Genomic DNA, 25,955 nt, shown 5'->3' on the forward strand with positions numbered 1-25,955 from the left:
TGCCTTCAATAAAAAATCTAATACTTTGCTAATAATATGCAGCTCAGTTTGGGTTTTTTTGGCTGCATGTAGCTACTCTTTTGCATAACACATGAATAATGTTGGATGATTCAAATTTTGCACTCTTATTTTCATTTGTTCTTCGTATTCAGATTTTACCTCAAATAACCCAATATCAAGGTTTCATTTACACTAATTATCAAATACTATGACAATAATTAGTTTAAGAGCAATTTAAATCATATGAAATAAGTGATCTACAACCCATTTTTGTTTTCTTTAAGTCTCACCAGCCCAACATATGCAAGCTTGAGTCCATCCATTGACTAACAAACTGGTCAGGATTTAATTATGAGTTTGAAACATGAACATGAAAAACAATACCACCTCTATATATTACCTTGCTCTGACCACCGAGTAAGACTGTATTCTGTTCAGTACCAGAGCCAGGGCACATAGCCTGCTGTACTGTACATTACGCATGAATGACCATAAAGGTAAACAATGCTGCCTGTGTGCCAAGCAGCCCCACAGGAAAACAATGTTTGAATGGACCACATATCAAAAAACATATAAAAGTCAATCTCCACTGGATTGTGGTATTCTGCCCTCCGAGGGTCACTGCTCTCATCAAACCTGTGATGACTGCAGTACGAGCGGCTCCATACAACTGAATACCAATTGCCTTTCTCACACTCATCTCAACCCCTACAGGTTCTTTATAGCGTTCATAACCAGATTCCCTGTGAACACTAAATTGGCTCCTGTAAAAAATGATCTAATACAGAAAGATGGGAAAGGTTTACAGCGGGTAATGGATTAGGAGTCAACCCCTGTGCATAATTACCACAGGCATCATGAGAAGCGAAGTCCTCTCTACTTGGCATCGCTATCTTTACAACCTCATTTTGATCTGAAAGGGATGGTGACACTTATATGAACTCCATGCACAAAGACAAGGAAAAAATGGAAGGCATGATCTTGTGGTTGCCAAGTAAAAGAAACAGTAATAGCATGCATTAAATGTAAAACTGCAGTTTGAGCGTCCTTTCGACTTTTAGGCAACCCTGTAATTTTCTATGAAAGATGCTTTTGTTAACTGTGACAGTCCAAAAGGTATATGTCAAAGACATACTACTAGAGGACCAGGGAAATTGTTGGATATTTGTCAGACTTACTGAACAATGCAGGATTGTCACTTGCTTACTGAATGTACTACATCTATTGTACAAAGGAGGAAAATGCATCCTGTACAAAAGCCTGGGCAGAAAGTCTTCCACACTCAGGGAATCAATACCCAGAACAAAACAGTCTACACTGCTAAAATTCAATCTAGACAGTGTGCTGAGTAAAAAAAAAAGACATCCACTGAGGGGTATGTCATATATATGCCCCCTGTCACTTGTTGTCATCCTTTAAAAACAGTAGGAAGAGGGTTACAGGGAGTGTGAGTATGGGTCTAACAACATTATTTATGCAGAGTGGTGGCAGACCAAGGCAGGCTTATTCTAATGAGTAGGCTGAGTTGGGCCATCTGCCAGGGCTGGATGCTGCAGCCCAAGCCACCTTGTCATGATGTGGCCATCCTGCCCTCCACCCTTGCAGTTTACCAATTGTCACCATAGCCTCTCCTGTCCTGAGCTCTCCAGGCCCTTACCCAGGTGACAGTTTGAGCACCTTCTGTTCAACCCCCAGCCAAACAGAATTAAGGAAGAATTAAAAACTCAATGAGCCTAATAATTAAACTTTAATGGGGGACATAAAGCAACTTGACACCCTCTAAAAGCTATAGGCAGCCACCATAACAGTTGTGCTACGCTGGCCTGTGTCCCCTAAAATTACAGACATTTCTCCTTTGCAACCAACATATTTTGTCTGTGAGGACAAAAACCTTGTTGCACGACTTTTATGTTTTTGGTTTCTAAAATATATTCAAAATGCTGTGTGATAAAAAAATAAAATAACATGTCAGCTGCAAACAAGCTAAAAACACTACAGTCTTTCTTGCTCCTTAAAAGATGACATTTACTGTGAGTCATTCTTCATGCCCAAGAGTTACAGTTAAAGGGATACTTTGATGATTTTTTCAACCAGCTTTGTATCATAACAATGTGGGTAGTATGTGTAAATGAACTGTGATAAAAAATGAGATCAAACATTAAAACTGAGCAGTGCTGATCAAATATAAACCAAGATCCTGTAACAGCAGGGCCTATTTCTTGCCTGAAATGTCTTCAAAAACATACTGTTTAACTGAAATAGAAGATAGTTAATTATCTGCCGGCCGCCATTTTGTTTCTAGATGGGAAACTTGCATTATGTCACCCACCAGCAGGGGCGTTTATTGCTCAGGTGCGGCGAAGTGCATTTTTGTAGTTGTCGGTTTTCTACCTCTTGAGCAATAGCAAATGCCACAGCCTTTTTTTTTGTTTTCTATGGTCGTGTAGCACCAATTTTAAAATTATTTGTGTCCTTTTTACTGCATAGACAGCCCAGTTTTATAAAAAGACTACCTTTCCAGCACTGGAATACTACACTAATGCAGTATTAAAGATAAGAAATCAAGAATTTGGTTGTTTCTCATTATGATCTGTGCCATGATACAGGACCAAAAGTTCACTATGTTGGTATGATTCACAGTACGACATCCTAACGCTGAATTGCCCTGTTTGACTGTGGAGACATTCAGTTCTAACTCGCCAGCACAGGATTACACTGAGAACCTGCTCCTGTGGTTGTTCTTCAGTTCATGTCCACTGAACACACAAAAGGACACAATAAGCAGAGTGGAAAACATATACCTTTGTTAAATTTTACATAGCAACCTTAGCATTTACCTACGATTTGCATAATTAGCACTTTATGTTTGACATTCTGACAGTTTATTAAACTTTAGACTGAAACTTTCTCTGTGCTCAAAAAGTCCCACACTTCATAGACAGCAGTCTACTGGTGCCAACACTGAATGAAAAACAGCATGAGAAAATGGAAGTACTGCAGGCTAGAGATTGGAGGCAGTGAATAGATGAGAGGCAAAGATCTTATCAAACTACGTTGCTCAACATCCACAATGTTTGTTCACATGCAGCTCAGAACGGTGTTAGTCACTTAGATTTGGACAGCAGCCACTACAGCCGGAGCATGTCCAGCCTATTCAACTAATGAACAGTTTGGACCCATTATTTATATCAGCATACCTTAAAATCAAAGTCTTTTGTTACCGATGAGAAAAAACACATAGTCTGGCACGTTCCATTCACATTCAAATTTACATTCACAACACACTACTGAACAAAACTGGGCAGCAAAGTCCATCACTATATGTTCTTATCAGTCCAACCACCTGTACAAAGACAACTGGTCCTGCAGTATGAATAGAGTAGCAGTGGGCCAACTGCTGAGACCTTCTGGAAATTATAAAAGGCCTCAGCAATTCCTTCAACCTTTCAGACACTCTGACAGCCTGCTAAACAGAATGAATTACCTCCTGGCCAGCATGTAGCTCAATCAGAGCCTGGACGCCTGGCAGCATTAACTGCTGAAGTAAACTGCTTGCCTTTGCTACAGTTGTACTCAACAGTTCAAAAACAAAAGTGTGCAATGCTCACTCCTGAATCTCATTCCCATTCTCCTATACTCTATTTTCTGTTCACTTAATAAGTAAAAACACTGCTTACCCTATACACTGCCTTAACCTTGATTTGTTTCAGGTAGTGACTGTAAAGAACATATTGGCCACAAAATGGGGTAAAAATGCAATCAAAGAGAGTTTAGTCAGTCTATACTATAACAAGTTTACATACTATAAAACTAGGATGTGATCTCAGTGACTCTTACCTTAAATAAAATACAAATCCAGACTTAATTTATTCATTGATTCATTTTCAGTAACCGCTTATCCTTTTGGGGGTACGGGTGGCTGGAGCCTATCCCAGCTGTCATAGGGCGAGAGGCGGGGTACACCCTGCAGGTTGCCAGACTATCACAGGGCTAAGATGTATCTAAATAGCATATAACCATGCAATTCAGACATGGAGCAGTTATCAGAAAACTCAGTACAAACAAAAGCTACTTAAATAGCCTAATACCAGCTACAAGGGCTACATTTATAAAAGGTCAAAATGTCGATAAAGCAAGACAATTGCCATGACATTTGGGTGTGTGTCAGGTGTCTGTGTACTAAACCTCATATTTGTCTTTTACACAATGCTGATGATGATTCAGAATGTCATGTCAACCTATCCTCATCAGGCTGGGTATTTACATAATAGACTAAATTCATTAGCCTTATCCAACAGAGCAGTCTGTTTTTCACATCTATTAATCTCGCATAAATTATAGAGTATTAATTTCACACGGGATGCACACTGCTTAGTAAACTGTTATGTGTGTATGTGTGTGTGTGTGTGTGTGTGTGTGTGTGTGTGTGCGTGTGTGCACGTTTGCAAATACTGCACGAGAAAGGAAAGTTATGAAACACAATTGCAGAAAGCCGAAGCAGACCATGGTATACAGCTATGGTTCGGGACTATACAGTCTATAGCTGCAGAATGGTCCTAAGCAACAGCTGCAGAAGCAACAGGTAAAGCAATCTTTTAGCCCCTCTGACTATGTGTGTAGGTTGTGAGCAGACTGCAGAAAATTACGTAACAGTAGCACAAATCTCTGTAAAAGGCATATCTGGGAACCTTCTCCCATTCCACATCCTCTCTTTTACTCATTATAACTAATCTGTACCCAACAGCAACATTGGATTTGTGACCACTAATCATTACAACATACATACGCCACATTCATGACAAACAAGATGACAATAACTTCTAAAAAAATCTAAATGAATTCAGTCATTAACCTCGTGTTTAACTGACAAAAGGCAGGTCAAAGCACTGGAATTGCAAAAAAAAAAAAAAACTTGAGTAAGTAAAGGTAAGATAAAAATCTCGTCACTATTTTATTTTTGAAAAGTCAGACAAATGTGGCAAATGTCCAGTTTAACATTTGCCTCAATCACACTCATCACTTGTACAATGTCTTAAGAACCAGCACTTTCAGAGTCTTAACAGCAGAGGGCAGCCAAGGACAATTTAACAGCCGAGCTGCCTTCAAGCAGCAAACCCCATCCAACAGTTAACAAAGGTCAAAGGGCAGATCCTTACCAGCATTGACAATGGCATCCACCTCCAAGACGGTAATATCTCCTTTGTACAGGGATACTTTATCATTTAGCCCTCCTCCACCCGTCAGCTCCGTCCCTTCCTCCTTGTCATTGGCTGAAATAAAAAAGATAACTTCAACTTGTTGCAATCATTCAAAAAGGGACATGAAAATATAGTCGGTCAATAAATGCACATATTATTTGTTGCTTTGAATAGACACAGAGCAGGTTCACAAATGGTCCTCAAATGTACATGAAAACACAATAACTTCAGTTAAATGTGATGATGTTAATGGAGCAAAACACTCAATTTATCCAATTTCCAATTTTCTTATTTCTACAGCAAGACTCCACAGAAATTTAAAATACGATAAAAATATTGCCAGTCGCACACATATTATTCTGGCTATATATATATATAAAAAAAGATAAGTGTATTCTGGAGAGAAGTATTTGATGCCCTCTATGAGTTCTTTTCAACAGGATATTCCACAAGATTCCACTGCGGTAATAACTAAGACTAGATTTTTGCCAATACCTGATATTTTCCAACTCATTTTGGCTGATTGCAGATGCCATTACCAATATATGCACCTATATTTTTTCATCTAATTGCAGAAATTACCTGTCCTAATGTCACTCCTGTGGTGGAATTAACATAATGTTATGCCTGCTCTTATAGTATAGTGATGACCCAGTGGCAGACATAAAATACATTGCTTTTCAAAATATACACATTCACTGGGCAAAAAAAAATCTACTTTAACTTAGGTTACATGTAAAACACACCATATTTATTTCTATGTAACATTTTTAAACAAAACTATAGAATTCATGCTATTTCTCAGGTGATGATGCTGTACCTGAGACAATATCGGCAATAGCCGCAACCAGGACACCTTTAACTTATTTCTACTATTTGAAGACACAAACATAAAGTCATCTTATCTGCAGTCATTTTTTGTAGAAATATTAATTTCAGGCAGATAATATCAATATTTTATTTTAAAGGCTTTATCTGTCCATACCCATGACATGCCAATATTATTGTGCATGCCTGGTAATAACCAAAATTATGGACAGAAGGGTCAGCAAACAACTTTTATAAATGTTAACCTTTTATAATGTAAACCAGACCCTCCAACATTCAATACATGGATCCAAAGAGTATTGGGCCTTTATAAGATGGAGCAAATTATACTCACTGAAGCAAAAAAACACCTTTACTACATGATGGAGACATGTCATTAGTTTTATTAATACACTGAGGTTTATTACCCAGTGGTGCTCCGTGTTGTAGTGGAGGGAAGATGGGGTTTACCCAGAGTACAACCACTTCCTCCATGGTAACTCACCCATCTGTAGTACACCCACCTCATCAACTACCACTACACCACTACTCGAACCTTCTGCCAAATTTGTACTTATACACAGATTGATACACACATAACATATCATCTTTTCCCAGAATAAATACTGTGCCTGTATTTTTACCTATGCTACCTATTTATATCTTTTTATTGTGTGAAATTCTATATATTGTACTGTTGTTGATGCAAACTAAATAAAATGACATTAAAATACAAAAAAATTGACAATGTACTTATTGTACTATCGAGATCATGATAGTGTTCAACATGGATACTGTGAATTTGAATCCTTTGTTTACCGTTCTTGTTTCATATTGTGAAAAAAAATATAATTATGTGATGCAATGTGTGGTAAGCCAGGCAAGTTTAGCCACGACTACTTTGTGGCATGTACCTCCTCTAAGAGTTGAGCCAAGAAACGCTAATAACCGAGGAGCTGTGAATCAGCAGTTCCGTTTGTTTTCTACTGGTTCTTAAGGAAAACACAGCAGCTAAGCACCCCCCAAACCACCATAAAAAGTTATTATACCCTGTTTAATTTAATGTAGAGAAAAATGCCACAGCAGATGTGTGCACATCTCCAAGCACTCCTAAACAAGTTGTCATTGTGCCTCACTCCACTGAACATATATTGCAGTCTGTGTTGGTTTTACACCAGTGTCAGACAAGCTGCCACCACCATAAACTACTCTATGTTCTAAAGCTCCTATAAGCTTCAAGCTGTTATACATTGTCTAACTCCCTCATACTTTTCTATACATGACCTACATGCATCAGAGTACTCATATTCTATGTTTGCCAACTACTCTAACAACTTTCTATATGTCTGTCTATGAACACCTTATCCTGTAAGGGTCATGGCAGGGCTGGAGACTATCCCAGCTGCCATTGGGCAAGAGGCAAGGTATACCGTGGGCGGGTCACCAGACTATCACAGGGCTGACACATTGAGACAGACAACTATTCATACTCGCATTCACACCTAAGGCAATTTCAAGCAACCTATTATTAACCTAAAATCCATGTCTTTGGACTGTGGGAGGAAGTTGGAGAACCCAGAGAAAAACCACGTTGACATGAGGACAGCATACAAATTCCATATAGAAGGGTCCCAGCCAGCCAGCCAGCCAGCCAAGCCCAGAATCCTATTGCTGTAAGGCAACAGTGCTAACAAATTCCCTACTGTGCCCCCCCTTCCTTTATTCAGGCTATAGTAAATTGCTTTATTTTCATTAAAACATGTTACTCAAAGGCAAAAATATGTAAAATCTTGCACAATCTCATGTCAAAGCATGCTGCTACTTGAAATGCAAACCACTATTCTGAATCTAAATGAGATTTGTTCATTGTTTTCAAGAACAAACCTGCAACACTGATATAGCACAAGCCCTAATTCTATTTGTTCTTAGGATGGGTGCTGCAAAAGTTCTTACACGGCATACATTTAATAAGAGTAGCATCATTAGCTCTGATTTAGAGTGAGTATTCAATTATACTGTGTTTGAAACTAATTTAGCCAAACATACTGTAACCTCTAAGTCTTTGGTCTTCATTGGTTTGTGACTGCTTCGCTGTCTTAACCTCTGTTACTGTTGGCTTACAAGTATCCAGAGCTTTAATACAGAAGTACTCTATGTTCTTCTGGGTTTGCTTCATTTATTTTTGTCACTGTGTTAAGACTTTTAATGACACATAACCCCATTTTAAAAATACTTGCCTTTAATTAAACTCTAGATAGGGTTTAGGCCATGTTCTCCAAGACATTATATAGCAACACAGGCTTGGTGGACAACAAGACCATTAGCAAACGTTTTCCCAATCTTCGAAATCACGTTGGTTTTTTTTAAGTTTACTTGGACATGTATGGCTGTGGTCTATGTCTTTTTCATCATGAAATGGCGTCACTTGCTGAGAAATCATGTTGAAGATGCTTTACTGTTTGTTACCTTGGCTATCAAGCAAAGTTCACCATCATAATTTTGGTTTAAACATTAGCAAAAAAGGTAGGGGAAAAAATAATGAGTTATTTAAATGTTTAGTAAAATACACTAAAACATAGTTGCAACTTTTGAAAAATATTACCAATATGCAACACCAGCACATGTAAAAATAGCACACGTGGAGATTTACAGTGCTTTCTCTATAATTTCATACATATATACAACACCATCAAAAGTGTGGAATTACCTGTTATATTGATGATCTTCTTTCCTTCAATAATGGCTATGTGTTATTTACATCTGAAATAGTTTTAGCCTCTAGTTTTAACTTCTACGTAATTGATATGTTGCAGTGTTGCATAACAGGGGAGAACACTGTAGTAACAGTTTTAAAAATGTCTTTGCTAGAGCAACACACTTGTTAGGCATTATTGCGCACTTGACACTGAAACAGTAACCTGTTCACATTTAAATCTGCATCTGTTCTATTTGTAAAGAGGGCTTTCTACAACCTAAAGCATGAAAGCTCATTCAAAATTAAGAGTAGTCCTCTCAGCTATTTAACTGTACTGAATCAAGTTATTGTGGCAGGCAATTTTTTGGTGAAACTTTTAAAAGGAATTTTAAGTGAGGCAAAATGCTCAAGAGAGGACTTGTTCTGCTTTTCCTTATTTTTTGTCGTCACAATGTCTGATGTTCCAAATTTTAAATAATGAGATAAACGTATATAAAAGTGATCCCTGCAAGCAAACACCTCAGGCTTCAAACCGTTCTGAATGTACTGTTTCCAACAGTTTTTTTCTACTTTTGAGACAAGCTGATGCCAGCTCATGATGGATCATAGATATATATACATAGATGCCGCACCCTGACTTGTGGGATGCGTCAATACCGCCGCCATCTTGCCTAGGTGCTCTGACCGGTTCAGACCCATGTCAGACTCGGCAAAAATGCCACATTTTTGCTCTGCATTTGGGTGTACGAACGAAAGAAGTGTTAAAACCAAGCAGAAGGGAATAACATTCCACAGGTAAGAAGTTGTTTTACAATATTTTACTGTTACGAACATGTTTAATGAGATATATATCTCAAAAAGTGATCCTTCTTTTAAGCTAATCAAGTAAAGTAACTGTCCTGATCTGGTCCTAATGCTAAATTACACACAACTTAAAGAAAAAAGGTTAACATTTATATAATATTACTTATAAAATTATGATGCTTTGTCAAACAGCTATGTCGGCATATGTGTTATTCCAAATTGTCAACTATCTGTTTCATGGCACCAACGTGACATAACGCAGTATAATGTTAGTAGTTATCTTGTGGCCTGAATTGTAACTACAAATTATGTGGAACTGCGTTATTCTGACACACTTATTTTGTGTGTAGTTTTTAAAAAAACACAGATAGGAGACAGACATGGGTAGCAGCAGTGAGGAGAAAGGACTTTGTCCAGAGTGACTCCTCAGTCATCTGCAGCTGTCACTTCAGACCTGAGGACTTCGACAGGACTGGGCAGACTCCTAAAAATAATACTAGCTACTGTACACTGTATGTTTTGTAAAAATGACCTAATAATGTAAACAGTTCTGTGTCCAGGCTCCCATGAGAACTGTGGTGTTATACATATGAGATTAAAGCAAAATTTTGTGTAAACATGCAGCTCTAAGTCATTTATTCTCACTTGTACAAAACCAATATTTGTTAATCAGAATCTGCACTGCAGCTCGGCACAACCCTGCTGATACACTATTTTTTGCACATTGTGTGAAATGTGAATAAACATTTATAGTCAAAATTAATAATTAAATGACATCATGGTGGGCATTGTACATCTAGTAAGAAAAAAGAATATTTATTACATGGGGAAAGTTTAGTTTAAATGTGTTGTAGAACTATTACTGTTACTTTATCTACATAAGATCAAATATTTTGGTATGAACAACTGCATTTTTTATTTAACCAAGTATCCTGTATCATAACTATATGTCTGACAATTGTAACAAACCAAACCGCATGAAAATCGGTTGAGAATTCAGCGAGTAATGATGATTTTAATCATAAATAATCTCCTGCCTCAATAGACATACATGCATTAGGCAGCGCGGCTCCACCTGGGCAAGATGGCGGCCGCGTTGACGTATCGCTCCAATGAGGAGCACCGTTGAATAGGCATCTACATATATATATCTATGATGATGGATTTCTTTATATGGTCATCTGCTCAGGCACTACATAGCCTACAATGCTACATGAAGCGACATGCTAACGTTGGGCAAACGTAAAATCTTGGTTGCCAGTGTTATTAATATCTCCTCGATTTTGGATCATAATTCTGCTGAACCATGTCCAGCTGTGAAGAATTTGCTTAAGAAAGTTTAACTGGTGACTTTTTTTCCAGTCAAAAGTGCCACTATACTTTATTACAGTCATTCTTGGCTGCAAGTACTCGGCTACCTATAGCTACATGCTAACGTCAGGGAAACATGTCGGGCCCGATCTTACATCTGGCATCTAGTGGCTCACAACGCACCACAACTGTCATCATTCTGCTATTTAAAGGACGCATTATTGAGATAGTAAGATGTGCCTACATAGGTGGGTTCACAGTGCCCATACACTCTGCATACACTCTGCTTGTTACACCCACAGAAAGCTAGATGGGTTGCGGGTGGTATAAGTGAACATAGCAGAGAGCAGAGATGAGCGGCAGAGCTGCCATCCAACTCCCCATTAAGAGAGAAGCTGACAGTTTTAGTTCTTATTCCTTTGTCAAGTTTATAACTACAGGTTTTAGTTTTCCTGCTTAAATGTCCCACAACAATTGCAGCAGTGACATTACTGCCCTTACTGCATTACTGTCAGCAGAAAACCTCACGCTTCCCCAATTTGCCAAATCCGTTATGTAAATAATGGTGCGCAAGGTGCAGGCACACCTGGATTTTAAAGGGAGTGAGATATGACACTCTGATTGGTTGAATATATGTTATACCCAAAGCACACCTATGATTAAACAGGGTACTAAATACAACCCCTCTGCCCCTAATGCACACACTCACGACCATGCTCTACAGATCATTTAAACAGAGCCTATAGTTTGTTGCAGATGTTATTTCTTTGTTAATTTCAGATCATATCCCTGCTGGAACATATTGTGTTGTGAAGATTTTGGTTTAGAAGCTTTAACTGGTAATTTTTCATGGTAAAAACGTGTCTCTATACACTTTTACAGTCATTCCCTGGGCTGCAATTATGGTGCAGAGACGCCGAGAGCACAGACACAGAAAATCCTGAATCCTTGACCAATCAGTGCAGAATGGGCTTTTTCTGGAGGGGGCCTTAATGATACAGGAGCTAAAACGGAGCTTCTCAGACAGAGGGTAAATATAGGTGTATGGGGAAAATTAAGTATTTTTGAACATAAAAGCATGTAAACATGTTCTAGTAGAAACCCAGAATACAAGCATGAACCTGAAAATGAGCATAATAATAGGCCCCCTTTTTCCGAAACAGAAAAATCATTTAACAATAATAATTTCAGCTAGGCTGTGCACATAGTGCCATAATGTGTCAGTTTATCAGCCACAGACAACTCATAAAGCATTCAGCAACAATAAGCAGTCTTTCTTACGTCTATTTTCCTCTCTCCAGGTTGGGATCTTGTCCAAAGATATAAAATCTTGACGACGATACTCCTTGCGTCTCTCCTCCCGATCTAGACGGAGCAGTCTCTCTGTAGAGGAAAGACACCATACATTTAAGCAAGAATAAAGCTGGTCCAATTGAAGAGTACAATAGAGAAAGAAAAGGAAACAGACTCGGAGCTGGCACAGACAGCTAATAACAAATGTAAAATTAAATTCCAGTGAGAGCCACAAACTCTCCTAAATCGTAGTGTCTTTTCTTTTCTTGACTGACTGTCTCCAAGCATATTTCCTTTACTTTATCTGACCATCACCCATAGGACAGTTGCTGCCATCATCATCATCATCATCATCATCAGTCATGTGCCACTCCTCATTGCTCCAGCTCCACACCTCCCTGGCTCTCTAGATTAACTCTATGAAAAATGTTTTCTTCAGTTAAGTGATATTTAATAATGTGATCCTGCCTCAGGCATCAAAATCTCTTTTGGCTTGTCCGGTCGAAGTGCAGGATCAGCAGTGAAAAAGCCCTCCTGGAGCTGGTAGCTAGCCCACTTTCTACCTCATCAGTGGTTCTCAGCCATGTGCCATGGTGACCCAAAAAAATGCAGAATCTTATTCTCATCAGACGCCTCACCACCAGTTGATTTCACTCATTCGTCCCTCTTCTTTGGTTGTAGTGTGTTAATTAGTAAAACTGTCTGTTGTGCGGATTGGCTGGAATGAAAATGTGCATACTCTTGTGTCTCCATGACTCTCAGATGAGGACCATGTAATCCTGTTGCCCAAGCTTAATTGCACTCTGAGCTGTTTGTCTTACCTTGCGTGTGTTCTGTACTGCTCTGCCCATGCAATAAGTTTTATGTGACTTTGTTATCAATAGATTGCTAAGAACGTAAATTACTTAAACTTTTAAACTTAACCCGTGATGCATCTACTGTACATGGAGAAACTGTCTTTGTCAAAACAACCTACATTTGCAGTTTTTTTTACAACTGTTAATGTATATTTCTCAATAATGAGTTCATAGAACTCTTCACACAGTCAGATAATGTGGACTAAACTGTGACTGACTTTTCCTTGCTTTGACACAAAATGCATACAATGACCACCTCTATTAAAATCCATAAACTAGTTTCTCACTCAAACTTAGCCACCACCAAAACTGTGCATTTACGATCCATGTATACACAATTAGTGCTCTACTGCACTCTGTTTCATTTAATCTAAAAATAAATTTACAGAAACGCATGAACTTCAGATTGGTACATACAACACCTGAGCACCTATTGTCATTCCTTGATGACTTCTAGGAAAGACTGCCAAGTGAGGAAAGGTAGCAAGTGATGCAGAAACCAGAACATTATGTTACTGTATGGGACCTTGTGGCATTTCGCCATTCTCTTCCAGTCACAGAGGGGTTAAAAGCCAATTCCATGATGGTGTCACTTTTCCTACCACCTTACTTAAAAAATAATTTCATCTCAGAATTAGAAAGGTTATGACCAGCAGCCACATGATCAGATGTCCCTGATGGACGCATTGAGTGCTGGATATCTGGACACATCTGCAGAGGATAATTTGCCAGGGATGGATCAGGCATGCAAAATATTCTTTCCCCGGTGTATTAGAAGAGAGGACAGAAGGTGTGATGTTGATAAAGAACTGCCAAATGCAGAAGACAGGGTTGTATTTTTATAAATGAACTGTAGCTATACAAGTGTGTATGGTGATTATTAGGTTTGGGCGGCATCACAGTATACCAGGGTATTTAAATATCCCGAACATTTTCAATACAGTTTAAGATGCCCCCTCTTTGGACTGAACTCAGATGGAGAGGATGTACTGTGTGTAGTGCACAGCATGCGTCACCTGATGTCAGTCTCTACTGGTGGAATAGGCAGCTGAGTTGCCAAACATGGCAACTAGAGTGGTGGGGATAATGTTGCAGGAGGGTAATCAGCTGGCCCACAATAGCCAGAGGAAATAACAGCAAATATTCACATATATTTTTTACCAAACCAGAGTTGGTCATTGTTGGAACAGCAGACTAACTAACTAGACAACTGACTAAGACAGTTTTGGTCAATTTTATTATGTTTCTCTCGAGTTCAAAGGAAGTATTATTTACGATGAGTTAATAAGGCACTAAGCTAGTCTTAGTTCAATAAAAGAGAGATACTTGAATGCAAAGGGGGTACGGTTGTATTCCTCTGCTGAAAAAGGAAAATAGGTTTAAGATTATAACCTTTCTTGACATGTTGTGAGTTTATATTGTTTATTTATAAGAGTGAAAATGTAGAGTAATAGCTGTGGGGTGGGGAATGGGATTTACTCCAAGGCTGTTTGGCCATCTCTGACCTTTCATAGGCTCAGTCATTGGTACCTATTTATTTACAGTATAAAGCATAGACTGTATAAAAATACCAGACATAGCCACCGTGACTTCACCCATTGGTTTGTGGACTGTTTTGATGCCTTGAGTGTGCATTTTGGCCTTTGCTATCTTGGATTGTTGGAACCACGAGCATCCATATTAGGATGGCAGGGTGGAGCTGTGGAGGAGCTGGGAGTTGAGTGACTTGAATTGGCTGAGGTGATGCCTGGCATGAAGCCTGTCACTCAAAATGGTCCACTCTTAATTATACGTAATTTTACGCCTTAATAAAATTTAAACTAGTGAGTTGTATAAAAATTCACCCCCAGTACAGTTGTCACACATGGGTAAATTAGCTGTAGAGTCCAAAACTGTTTTCTGCATCAGGCTGTAAACATGTTTATTTCTGAGTGAAGTTAGGCACTTTAACACAGGTGTCTGGGTCATGGGGATTGACTTGCTTCTGGAGCCAGCCTCAAGTGGCCAGTCAAGGAACTGCAGTTTTGGCACTTAGCACCGAGGTTGCTGCTTGGTTAAAAGCCATTCTGGGTAAACTCTCATAATACATTTGTACTCTGATTGGACAAAGATCTGACTGTACTTATAGTCTGAGATCATACGATGTAGTATTGTTGTCTGTTCCAAGAAAACGGATTGAGCTGGGAGCAGCCTTCAAAAGGATGTCAAACAAAGAGAACTGGTCTCTCTGCCTTATTTTAAAGCTCTCATAATTATAATGGTGAATGTATCGGTTGGTACATGTCAATGTACATAGGTTTTTTAACTTTTCAACACATTAATGTATATCATCCATGTTTTTCTTGTGATTATTGTTGTTTGTATCTTTTTTTATGCTGCTGTCTCAACCAGGTCTCCCTTGTAAAAGAGAATGCTGATGTCAATGGGACTAGCCTGGTTAAATATGGGTTAAATAAAATAAAACTAAATAAAATCTTCAGTTGCATTTTGTGCACTTAGAATCACTCTATGCAGAAATGGCAAACAAATAAAGTCTACAGAAGCACGCTGCAGCATTTCTGATTCATTCGTTGCATTAAAGATAGCCATTCCGTTAAAAAAACTTGCTGGAATATTGGTTTATGTTAAACATATAAATAAATACATAAGAGATTCTTCTAAGACAATAATCATACTTCCTGTAATGCTAATTATGATTAGTTGTTTTTTTAAGTCATTGTGTAATGAGTGACAAAGTGTTACTGTTGGCAGACAAATGTTGTCAGTGTTCTGGTGCAAGAGTTGATTCTGAGATGTGCATGTGTAAGTGTTGGTGTTGCAATAATGCATTTTAGATGTGAGATGAACCGTTGTGCTGAGCTGCATGTTGGTAAAAAGAGAACTATGCAAACAGTTTCGAAAAAGTGAACTTAGTACAGAGAAATGTTACCAATTCTAAAAACTGTAAGCTACTGTACTTCTGGTTAACTTAAACTGCCATGGGCAAGAAGTGCGAGTACCTTTCCTTATTCAATTGTTTGGTTTTTACAACAAATTGCAACATGATTGGCTGCTGACATTAGTACATCACACAGCTGCTGCTTGACCTTTGTACTGCTGTATCACTCTTGGGTCCTCACAGCTTGTGTCCTCATGTTCATCTCCACTGACTGCAAAAGAGCCTCAACTTGTTAGAGACAACACTGGGCTGTTCTGCAAAACAAGCTTCATCCTAATTATGTGCTTCACTGTGAAATCTTCGCCAAACCCCAGTGCAAAAAGTGTGGACTTTGGTCAATTAAAACATCCCTACTGTAAAACAGTTTAAGCAAACTGGATGTGATAGGACACTACACAAAAGCATCCTAGTTCACTATATTTGGCTTGTTACAACAAAATTTTACAGGCTTTAATGCTCTGCAAATAACACTATCCCACATCACTTTGTACTATTTCTTAAAAGAGGCTATGAGTTATGAGACTTGCTCCTTACACAGATGACAGCCTAAAATATTGAGGCAGTCGGTGCTGACTTAATTTTGGTAAGAAATACAAGGATCCTTGGGTCATCTTTTGGCAACATCCTGCTGTAGGTCAGGCTTATATCAAAGGTATTTCCGCAGTGGGGGATATCCATTCTATCCCTCATGTATTTTCGCTCCCTCTTGCCCACTCCTGTCATTCCCAAGGCTGCTTTTATTCTACATGGATGAATAAAAAGGCAGTTCTGAGGTTGAACACAGCAAAGCTCTCTGGACCACACTAAAGCGCTTCGTCACTCTGCTGAACTTATAGTTGTTGAAGAATCCCGCAGCTTAGTTTAGATGCCATGAGAACAGGATGGGGTCAGAATTTGCTTTATTAAATATGAGTTACAAGACTGTGTTACCGGAGTCGCAGCATAACTGATGCTAAGTGCTGTATGATTCTTCTGTACTTGATGAGCTCTGGATGGAAAGGCCAGCCACTCATCACATCCCTGAACCAAATTCTAGTGATAACAAAACAAAAGGAGATGTGACTGCCTGTCACATAACATCTCATTTTATGTAGTGTTTCAACACTATTCATATTACTGTTTCATGTTCATTTTGTTTAAGAAGGTTCTCCAACTTCAGAATAGTCTGCAGCCTGACAAAACTCTGCACGTTACTTTTAAATAAGGCTGATTTTGCCAACACAACTTACAATAATTTACCTTTGTTGATACTACATCTCACACAGCCTACAGATTAGCCTTGAGTCACACTACTATTTAAAAAAATAATCACATTAAATTCCTTAAGTTTCAGAATTTCTTTCACATTTTGACTTGCCTTGATCTCCTCTTAACGCAATTTGAGCTAGAGGGTTGTATGCTCAGAATATGAAATCTGATTTACTTTGATGTTCATTCCATTGCTACCACCTGCTCAAACTGGAAACGGCTGGCTAAGATTAATTATTACCTTTGCTCGGAGAATTTAGATGACCATTATGAAATTTTTTTTCCCATACACTCCAAAAAATTAGTTGTGATTTAATGGGCTTTGATGGCGAGACACTGACTGAACTATATCACAATAAAAACTAGCAAGCAGAAAATTCAAATCAATAACTCGCCAACAATATCAACAATCACTGCAAACAATTCTGGTTTCAGTTATTAACTGAGGCCACATCTATGTTGAAATTTGTCTGAACCAGTTGCCTACGAGTATCAGACACTTAAATTCAATGCATTTTAAGACCACTTTTAATCACTTTTAACCAGATTTAAGACTTTTTTTGTTTTTGGACAAATAATCTTTCTTATTCAAGCACTGAAGGTAAGTATAATGGGAAGTAATATATCTGTAGCTACATGCAGAGGTAGGCAATTCAGAAATGTGGACTTTTACGTAGAAGAGCTTACGTAGAGAGACTCATTTTGACAAAAATAAATTCAAATTTTGATAAAAATATTTGTGGCATATATTCAAATTTAAGACTAGTATCTAATTACTTTTAGGGCCTAATATTTTTTTTTTTAATCATTTACAACATTTTAAGACTTTTTAAGGACCTGCAGACACCCTGGATGTGATTTTTCACATCATGTGCAATTTTATTTTTCAATATCATGATCACTTGTCAGTGTAAAGTAACATCATTTCCTCAATCATGTGCAATGATGCTTCTCATTGTTATATCATATTCAATATAACATTGACTATCAGCAGTCTGGTTTTTCCACCATTTTAATTCATTTTTAGTAACTCTTGTGCTTATCATACTCCTGTTGTTACTCTATTAGGCACTGGTTTGCTTTTGCTCCTTGAGAACATCTTCTATCTTGTATATTTTGCCAGATATTTAATACTCCATTGTTCTAAAACTGGGCCCAGTGAGTGTCCCTGACCCGGGGAACCCACTGGTTCTCTGGTTGTGAACGTTAAATTGTGGTTACTGTACTTAGTTTTACTGTAATTTAAAGCATTCTCTGGCACAAGATAAATAAAGTTGTATTCAATTGAATTGAATAAGGAATACAGTGAATTTACATACAGTAGTAGCTACTGCATAGCCTACACCTTGACTTGTCATAGTAGGAAGACCACAGGTGCACTGATTACTATTAATGATGGCTGCATCCCATTTAGTGTGGATAAGGTGGCAGCCAGAGAATGGCGCCACCACCAATTACAGTGATTGACTGCACCTATGCTGCACCTGCTGTGGCATGTCAAAACGTCTTCCGTGGGAAAAAAAAACCCCTCTACTGTGTCTGTGTCACGAAATGAATAACTTATAGATATATAGATAAGATTAGCATGTCTGTCTTGGCCCATTGAGCACAACAGGTCTATCCCGTACATGTCTCTGAAACTACAGCACTACACTAGCATCATACGCAACTTTGACTGTAGGTTTGAAGCAGTCGTTTTTGTCGTTTAATTATAAATAACCATGTTTTAAACTATTAGACAGTCCGTTTTTGTTGTGACCGTGTGCCTGCTGTTTGGCTACAGGAATATTCAGTAGCACAGAAGGTTGTTTGCAACTCAGTGAGCTACTGCTGGTGTATCACACAGGTGGAAGGTGGGCTATGTTCGTTAAGAGTACTCTGACAGGTAAATAAGGGCTCGGCACAAATCTGCCAGAGCCTTAAATGTAAGCTAATAAGCAAGAGGCACTATGTGGACAGTGTTGTTGCGAATGTCAAACATGCATTACGGCAGCCAAACAGAGGCACAACATCACTATAACATCTGTGCAGTCACCGTGTGGGATAACCGAATAGTCCAGATAGTGAGCATTGTCACAGCGACACGGAGGAGACACGGAGAGTGGCTGTCAATCTTGTGGCATGGTTAAATTCATGCTGTCTGCCATGGAGATGATGATGATAGCCTCATTCCCCCCCAAAACAAGCCTTACCTTTTTCAGTCTTCCAGTCCTTTTTCTTTTTGCTCATGCTGCCGGAATGATTTGACTTCGAATGGTTGTTTTTTGACTGTGGCAACCCCAGGCTCACAGTGAATAGTGCTCCGGGAAAAAACTGAAATGTAAAGTGAAACAGCCTCTGGACGGTTGTCTCACCTGTGAAGCTGTCAAATTTCTATGGACCTCAGTCGGTTAAACCTACCATGATTGCGCCGTAAATTATGTGTACGAATCCTGGCTTTGTGATTGGGTATCGAGAACGGGGAAGTGGGCACGCGATTGGTCCGCTGTCTGAGTCAATCAGCTGAAGTCCACGCCCCGGGGAGGCAGGGTAGGTTGTTTCCGGCGGTTCATCCTCCTGGCGTGTGAGGTGCTGGGCTAGTAACGCCGGGCCACTCGGTTGCGGAGTGCAGAGGGAGGGCTGCTATGAGTCAGTGCCAGTGAACTCAGAGAGGAAACAGTACTGTAAATTAAAAAAGCACTTTTTATAGGATTGTTGTTGGCAGTATATGACAGTGTGTTTTGCAGTGTTTTGAGTTAAAATGTTCTCCCATTGCAGAGAAAAGTAAAGGGTGCTTTGTAATAGTAGTATACTATATTTGTATTGCAGGCTAATATCATAATAACTTAACAACCTACTTAAACCCCTAAATATTCCTATCATAAAACCTTAAATTTGTTTTAAAAATGCCTGTTAATATAAACTCTCATAGCAAGATAGATTTAGTTGCATGATATGTCCATATTTTCGTTATTAAGTCTTCCTAATTCTGCCTAATATGCTTACAATTTGCCTTGTTTGTGACCCAGAACTGTAATTATTATGTAATCTTTCGATCTTAGCAACATGAAGACAGGTTTGATTATCATTTTGGCCAGTATTATCTGAGATGACTGTTATTATATGACTTTAATTAATGTGACTAAATACACACAAAATAAAAAGCAGTGATGCATGGTAACCTGCCCTTGTTCATGGCAGAGGACAGTCTCTCACAGGATAGACCAGATCAGACCAGTAAGTCGGGCCGTCATATGTGAGAGGCTGGTTCCAAAGACCACCGTCTGTCATCTGTTGTGTTAGCTCTGCTCTGGTCCAGACCCATCTGCTCCTGAGACCGCTGACATTATCTGAGAGTGGAAAATATCTTTCATCCAAGCTGTACTCTGATCCAGATCCAGATATTTAAAATCGAAGGTTATTCTAGTGAAATACATCCAGTTTTCGTGTCATCTGTTCAGCTGTTACAGCTCGGTTAAAATGTTTTTCATAAAAAGCCTACATTAATAACACTAACAGCAAATTGACAGTATAGGTGGAAGATATGTCCCTGTTCCATTTGGGCTAATTATATCGAAAACTCATATTACAAAGTGCAAAGGATTTACGTTTCCCGGGACCAAGGTTGGCAAAACTCTCTCACAGTGTTCACCAGACATCTCATTTACAGTCAAATTAAAGATATTTATCTCATTGAGCTGCTGCCCTTTTTTTAGGAAATTAAGACAAAGTAATCAGCTCTCACATCTGGCACAGAAATTCATAATTTGCCCTTGTAATATCTTTATTAGTTTCCACTCTAATATGGATTTAAAAAAAAATATTAGAATATTATGTCAGTGCCTGTTCTATTTAAAACCACAATGGGACATCTGCAGAACTTCCCTAGTCAGAGCCCTGGGAACAGCTGATTAAACTATCTGCCTTTACCCTATAGCCTATTTAAACAAAGATGAGATTGAATTAAGAGGCCATTGCGGTTTTCCCCTCTGTACTATTCAAACCAAACCACTAGATGTCAATCTTGCAACATTATAGGCACCAAGTGAACCTCTACAAAAACTGAGTAAAGCCTATGATCAGTGTTGGCACCGCATACAATATCCAAACTTATAAAGATTGGCAGATATTTCACGGAGGCAGGGAGGTAGGGATCGCTGTTTTTAGGCGGTCTTGCTGTAAATAATGTTCTCTCTGATATTTTTATATCAGAGGGAGGCATACTGAGGAGAATGGACTTCATCCAGAGGATTTGAGTTCAAAACCCTTTTGTCAGCATGTCTCCCACCCAACTGTAGTGGGTGGGAGGCCACACACGTTCGATGCTGAATCTAACGTGTGTGGCGCTGACCTCTGACCCTTGATTTTACCTGTCAGTGAAGCATCCTATACTTCTATGAGGCTTGTTTGCACAAACTACTTGTTATTCTACACTGAAATACATGATTATACTATGGTTTTTTTGTGAGATTAAAGCCCCAACACAGCCACGGTCAGCTCACACGGGTGTTTTCACTAGTGTTGCCTGATTAGACCTCTACTTGGGACTGTGTTGGCATGTACAACCAAGGCTTCACTGACACCTCCCTCAGTTTCCTGTTGTATTGTTACACCTGTAAAGATAGGGCATCTTACCCTGTTATCATTCTTATTGGTCCATAGTTTAGTGACAACCTGACTAGAAGTGTGATCAGCCAGTCACTGAAAATACCTTTGAGGACATTACTATTATGATGAAAGGGATTTTTTGTCTTTTTTGTAATTTTGTCCTGGCTTTTTCATTGTTTAAATTGAGGATGATTTAAAGTAATGACACACATTGCATCTATTATTTGGTCAATAGTGTGTAATTGTTTGGTCACTGTGGTTCAGTCACTGTTCAACAGGTGTTACGCAGACAACATGATATCTGATGAGCAGCAGAAAAAGATCAAACTTGGCCGGCTGTTCGCACTGACTAGTTGATTGTGCAGGGCAGAATCTTTATATTCCAAACATTGGAGGATCTATTTGTGTAGGACTGCGTAGGCAATTGTTATTGTCATGGTTACGGCACAAGGAGATTAAGCCGGTGCCTGTACCTACAAGCCACTAGCAAGAACATTGCATCGTTTAATCTCTTGTTGGCTTGATACGTATGTTTTTCATATCCCGCTCATAATCATAGCAACGTAATTACAGCAAGCAACACAATTATCTACAGAGAAACGCACAACATTGCCCATAACTTAAAGTGAACCCAGGGGCTCAAGGAATTATAATTATGGCAGTTGTTGTTTATACGTGTTCTTATGTCAATATCCATAAGTCCTTTGATGGGTTTTTAGTGACTATTTGGCTCGGTAGATTTCTGTGAAGGGATTATATCATCGTGTCTGTTCTCAGTCAGTGCTTAATGATGAAACACATGATTTGTTCAGTGCAGTAATTGGTGGTTTCAGAATCTTAGTTCAAGCCTATAGATGTAGCACTAAATGCTTCTGCTCTGTGGGGAGCTCCAGTGAAAAACTGGGCTCAAGCCATCTTCGTTCAACTGGCCCTTGAGGCCTTAAATTATTTACTGTTTTTCATATCTCAGATGAGGTTTGACAGGGTGAATCTATAGAATGCATGTTAAACTTCTCATCCAATACATACACACGAATGTATGTAAAGCACAGTTTTTCACATACATTAATAAATAATAAAATAGTTCTAATGTACAATCATTAGAGATAGAAACAGTTTTTCAGCAGTCCTGCACTAGAGAATCTGTGTTGCTATTGCTGAGTGCTGTCTTTGACGCAATGCCAGCCCTGGACATGAAAACACTATCGTTTGGTGGTTTGTGTGGGTTCTTTTCAACCTTCCAATCAAACGTGTCTGCCCATATCATCCATTGTGTTCTGTCTCATATTATGCTCATCTGTTCCACAGATGTGAGAAGCGGCTGGCTATTCTGATGAAAGGAGCCAAGAACCTCGGAGAAGCACCTCGGTAGAGAGCGGCTCATTTGTGCATAGCTCTGATGCGCACCTCTATACATTCATCATGTTTGTTTATGTGATTAGTATCTACTGAATGTATTGGAAAACCATTGGTGAAAATAAAAAAAAAAGTTTTCATTGTTACTAATGGCTGCTTCTTTAATGTGTTAATAACACACACCAGGTATGGACCTTTCTTTCTAGAACTCCTCTCCTGTGTGCAACTTAATTGTAAGCTATATATACAGCCCTGCATCTCAGAATTAACTATTATAGTCTAATGTCTCTAATTTCCTACAGAAGTTCTTATTCCTGGCTTTGGCAACTGTTTTATTCATGATTACAAGCAGGTTTTCTTAGAAATCACAATCGCCTCTAGCCTCTAGTCTGTAATTCAACTGTAAGAGCAATTTGTCGTGAGATGCATTGTGATGTACTGATGTGAATATAGTGGTTTACTCAGTGGCACTTTGTTTAGTCTACATCCTTAGAATGGGTTTGGGGTTGGATTAAAAAAGCATCACACTGTGAGTATTCTTTTCCTGCAGGATTCCTGTGGGTTGTAGCTTTGGCAAAATGTGTTGCAACGGCTCCCTCTGTTTATTTTACTCTATTTGATAAAGCCCCCATCCAGCATGTCTCTTCACACCAGAACGTGCCTGCTCGCTGCCTGCTCAAAGCAGCAGGAATTCCTTCCTGATCGCTGGCTGAACCCAAGTTGAATAGATTTAGTGTGGATAGATGTTCGGCATGTTCAGATGTTCAAAGCATATGCACAGTACTGATCCAAACTGTTATGGCTTCTATGTATCAACAATTTTCTTTGCAAGATTACTCTGCTCATATACTTGGTCTGTTGCTCTACATTTCCTTTTTACCACATGACAATAATTTCTTCCTATAAAACTTTTTTCAGGCTGCAAAGTGAAATCTCTTTGATATTGTACCGCAGTGTTCTGAGACAATTCAAAATATCATGTGTTCCCTCAAGACTCAAGAACTTCTTCTGTCATTATGCAAGCATAATGAAATTGCAAATATGCCGACCTCAAATGGTGCATACTGTTCAAACTTCACACTCTGACCATGCAAATATTCACAGTGCAGCATTAGTCATCCGAATGAACATCTACCATGTCTGCCAGATGATAGAGCAGAATATTTTCGGAGAGACGACACTCCACAGGAAAAATGCTATTGCAGAAACTATATTGCTCACGCTCAACGCTGCAGGAGTCTGCAAGATTCCTGACCTCTGATTTTCTGCTTGTGACCTCCTATCCCTGCCATAACACAACAATACAACACAAAACAATAACCCAAAGCTTCAACAGCAATCTGTCCAATTTTACTTGAAGCGCTCCAGTATGATAAGGGTATGATTACAAAGGTCTTTAAAATATCAAGATAAATTGCACTCTAAAAGTAAAATGTTGATGTATTTGATTTTAAAGGGGATGATGGAGCCATTTAACGATGGCCTAGCTCACAAAAAAGCCTGTGCGAATGTGAATATATGACTCAGGATAAAGATGCAGAGGAGGCCTCAAATGAATTGATTCTTTGTAGTCACAACAGATAACACATTTGTTAAAACTGGACTGGCAGTTTTCAACAACAGCGAGCAGAAGTTTACACAGACATTTGATGGCAAGCTGCCCCCTAAAGGCTAGCTGGCCCCTCTTCAGCACTCTGCACCCTGGTCCCAGCTCTCTCCTCATTAATTGCTCAACAGCACTCTTTCATCTCTGTTGACTCGATCCAAAGAAAACAACATTACGCTGCGCATTATGATTAAAGAATGTGCTTGTTTTGGTCCACCCATACAACTTTTGCTTGGACCATAAACATTAAAGCGCTTGTTTGAGAGCAGTAATGATATTGGACTGGTGTTGAATTTAAATGACTGGGTGTTATGAGCTGAATACATATTTTTTTGTATTACTTTATTGCATTTTGTTATCCTTATATCTCTAAATGTGGTACAGATGAGTAACTCAAACTGTCTGTTATTACAGTCTCTGAGATAGGAATTATGATAGTCTGAAAGTATAACACAGGATGTCAGTGAAAGATGTTCAGTTTATTCAAATAGCAATTTTATGTCTTAAACATAAAAAGAACTTCCTAAGGGAGCAATAATCTTTGCATATCCCCACCATTACTGAGAACTTATATGTATTATACCCCTTGCAGTTCACTTCTTTTTTGAACTGACTGTGATGATAAATCATCTTTCATGTGCAAAGCTGACAGAGGAACATTGCTAGAAAGCTTTAACTGCATGGCAATGACTGGCTTATGAACTTTTCTAAATTCTAACAGCTAATTTTAATCATGAAGGCTGCGTATTTCTCCGTGTCTAAAGCAATACTGAGTCATTCTTCACACCGAGGCAAGAACTGGATGTTTTTCTTCAGGGTTTAATTATCAGCTGCCTGACAGGCTCAGCCAAAAAAAAAGTCAGAATGGCCATATCTTGGGTAAAGCACATCCTATTCTTTTCCCTACCGCCCCACAACTATTCTGGAGAGAGCAAAGTTATCATTGCAGACTTGATTCGAAGCTGTGGGACCTAAACTTGCACAAAAAAAAAAAAATCTCTTGAGTGAAAGACGGCCACTGATTAAAAGGTCTCTGTTGTCTAACCTGACACACAACTTGGAATTTATCCAAGAATGTGCAGCAAAACACAACTGAAGAGGAACACTGTCACATTGTCAGAAGTTGTAGTGACACAGTCTGCTGCAAATGAGATGCAGTGATTAAAGAAAATTTGAATAAAGTGTCAAGGAAAGTTGTGCCCACTTTTAACATCCTGACAAACAGCTGGCAGTGCCTTTCTAGGGCTCTTTTTCT

General features: G+C 38.9%; 1 protein-coding gene across 3 annotated transcripts in view; it reads right to left on the reverse strand.

Moving 5' to 3' along the window:
* The window catches only part of macrod2 (mono-ADP ribosylhydrolase 2), a 473,134-nt gene extending 453,595 nt beyond the window's left edge, over positions 1-19,539 (reverse strand). For all 3 annotated transcript variants that reach the window (XM_033612905.2, XM_033612904.2, XM_033612903.2), the window contains exons 1-3: positions 19,344-19,539; positions 12,097-12,198; positions 5,157-5,270 (exon numbers count right to left, since the gene is read on the reverse strand). In XM_033612905.2, the coding sequence (XP_033468796.1) occupies positions 5,157-5,270; positions 12,097-12,198; positions 19,344-19,380 (253 nt within the window). In that variant the 5' untranslated portion in view covers positions 19,381-19,539. The remainder of the gene's footprint in view (positions 1-5,156; positions 5,271-12,096; positions 12,199-19,343) is intronic.
* Between the last annotated feature and the right edge of the window lie 6,416 nt (positions 19,540-25,955).

The sequence above is a fragment of the Epinephelus lanceolatus genome, chromosome 17, assembly GCF_041903045.1.
Source record: "Epinephelus lanceolatus isolate andai-2023 chromosome 17, ASM4190304v1, whole genome shotgun sequence".
Lineage (NCBI taxonomy): Eukaryota > Metazoa > Chordata > Actinopteri > Perciformes > Serranidae > Epinephelus > Epinephelus lanceolatus.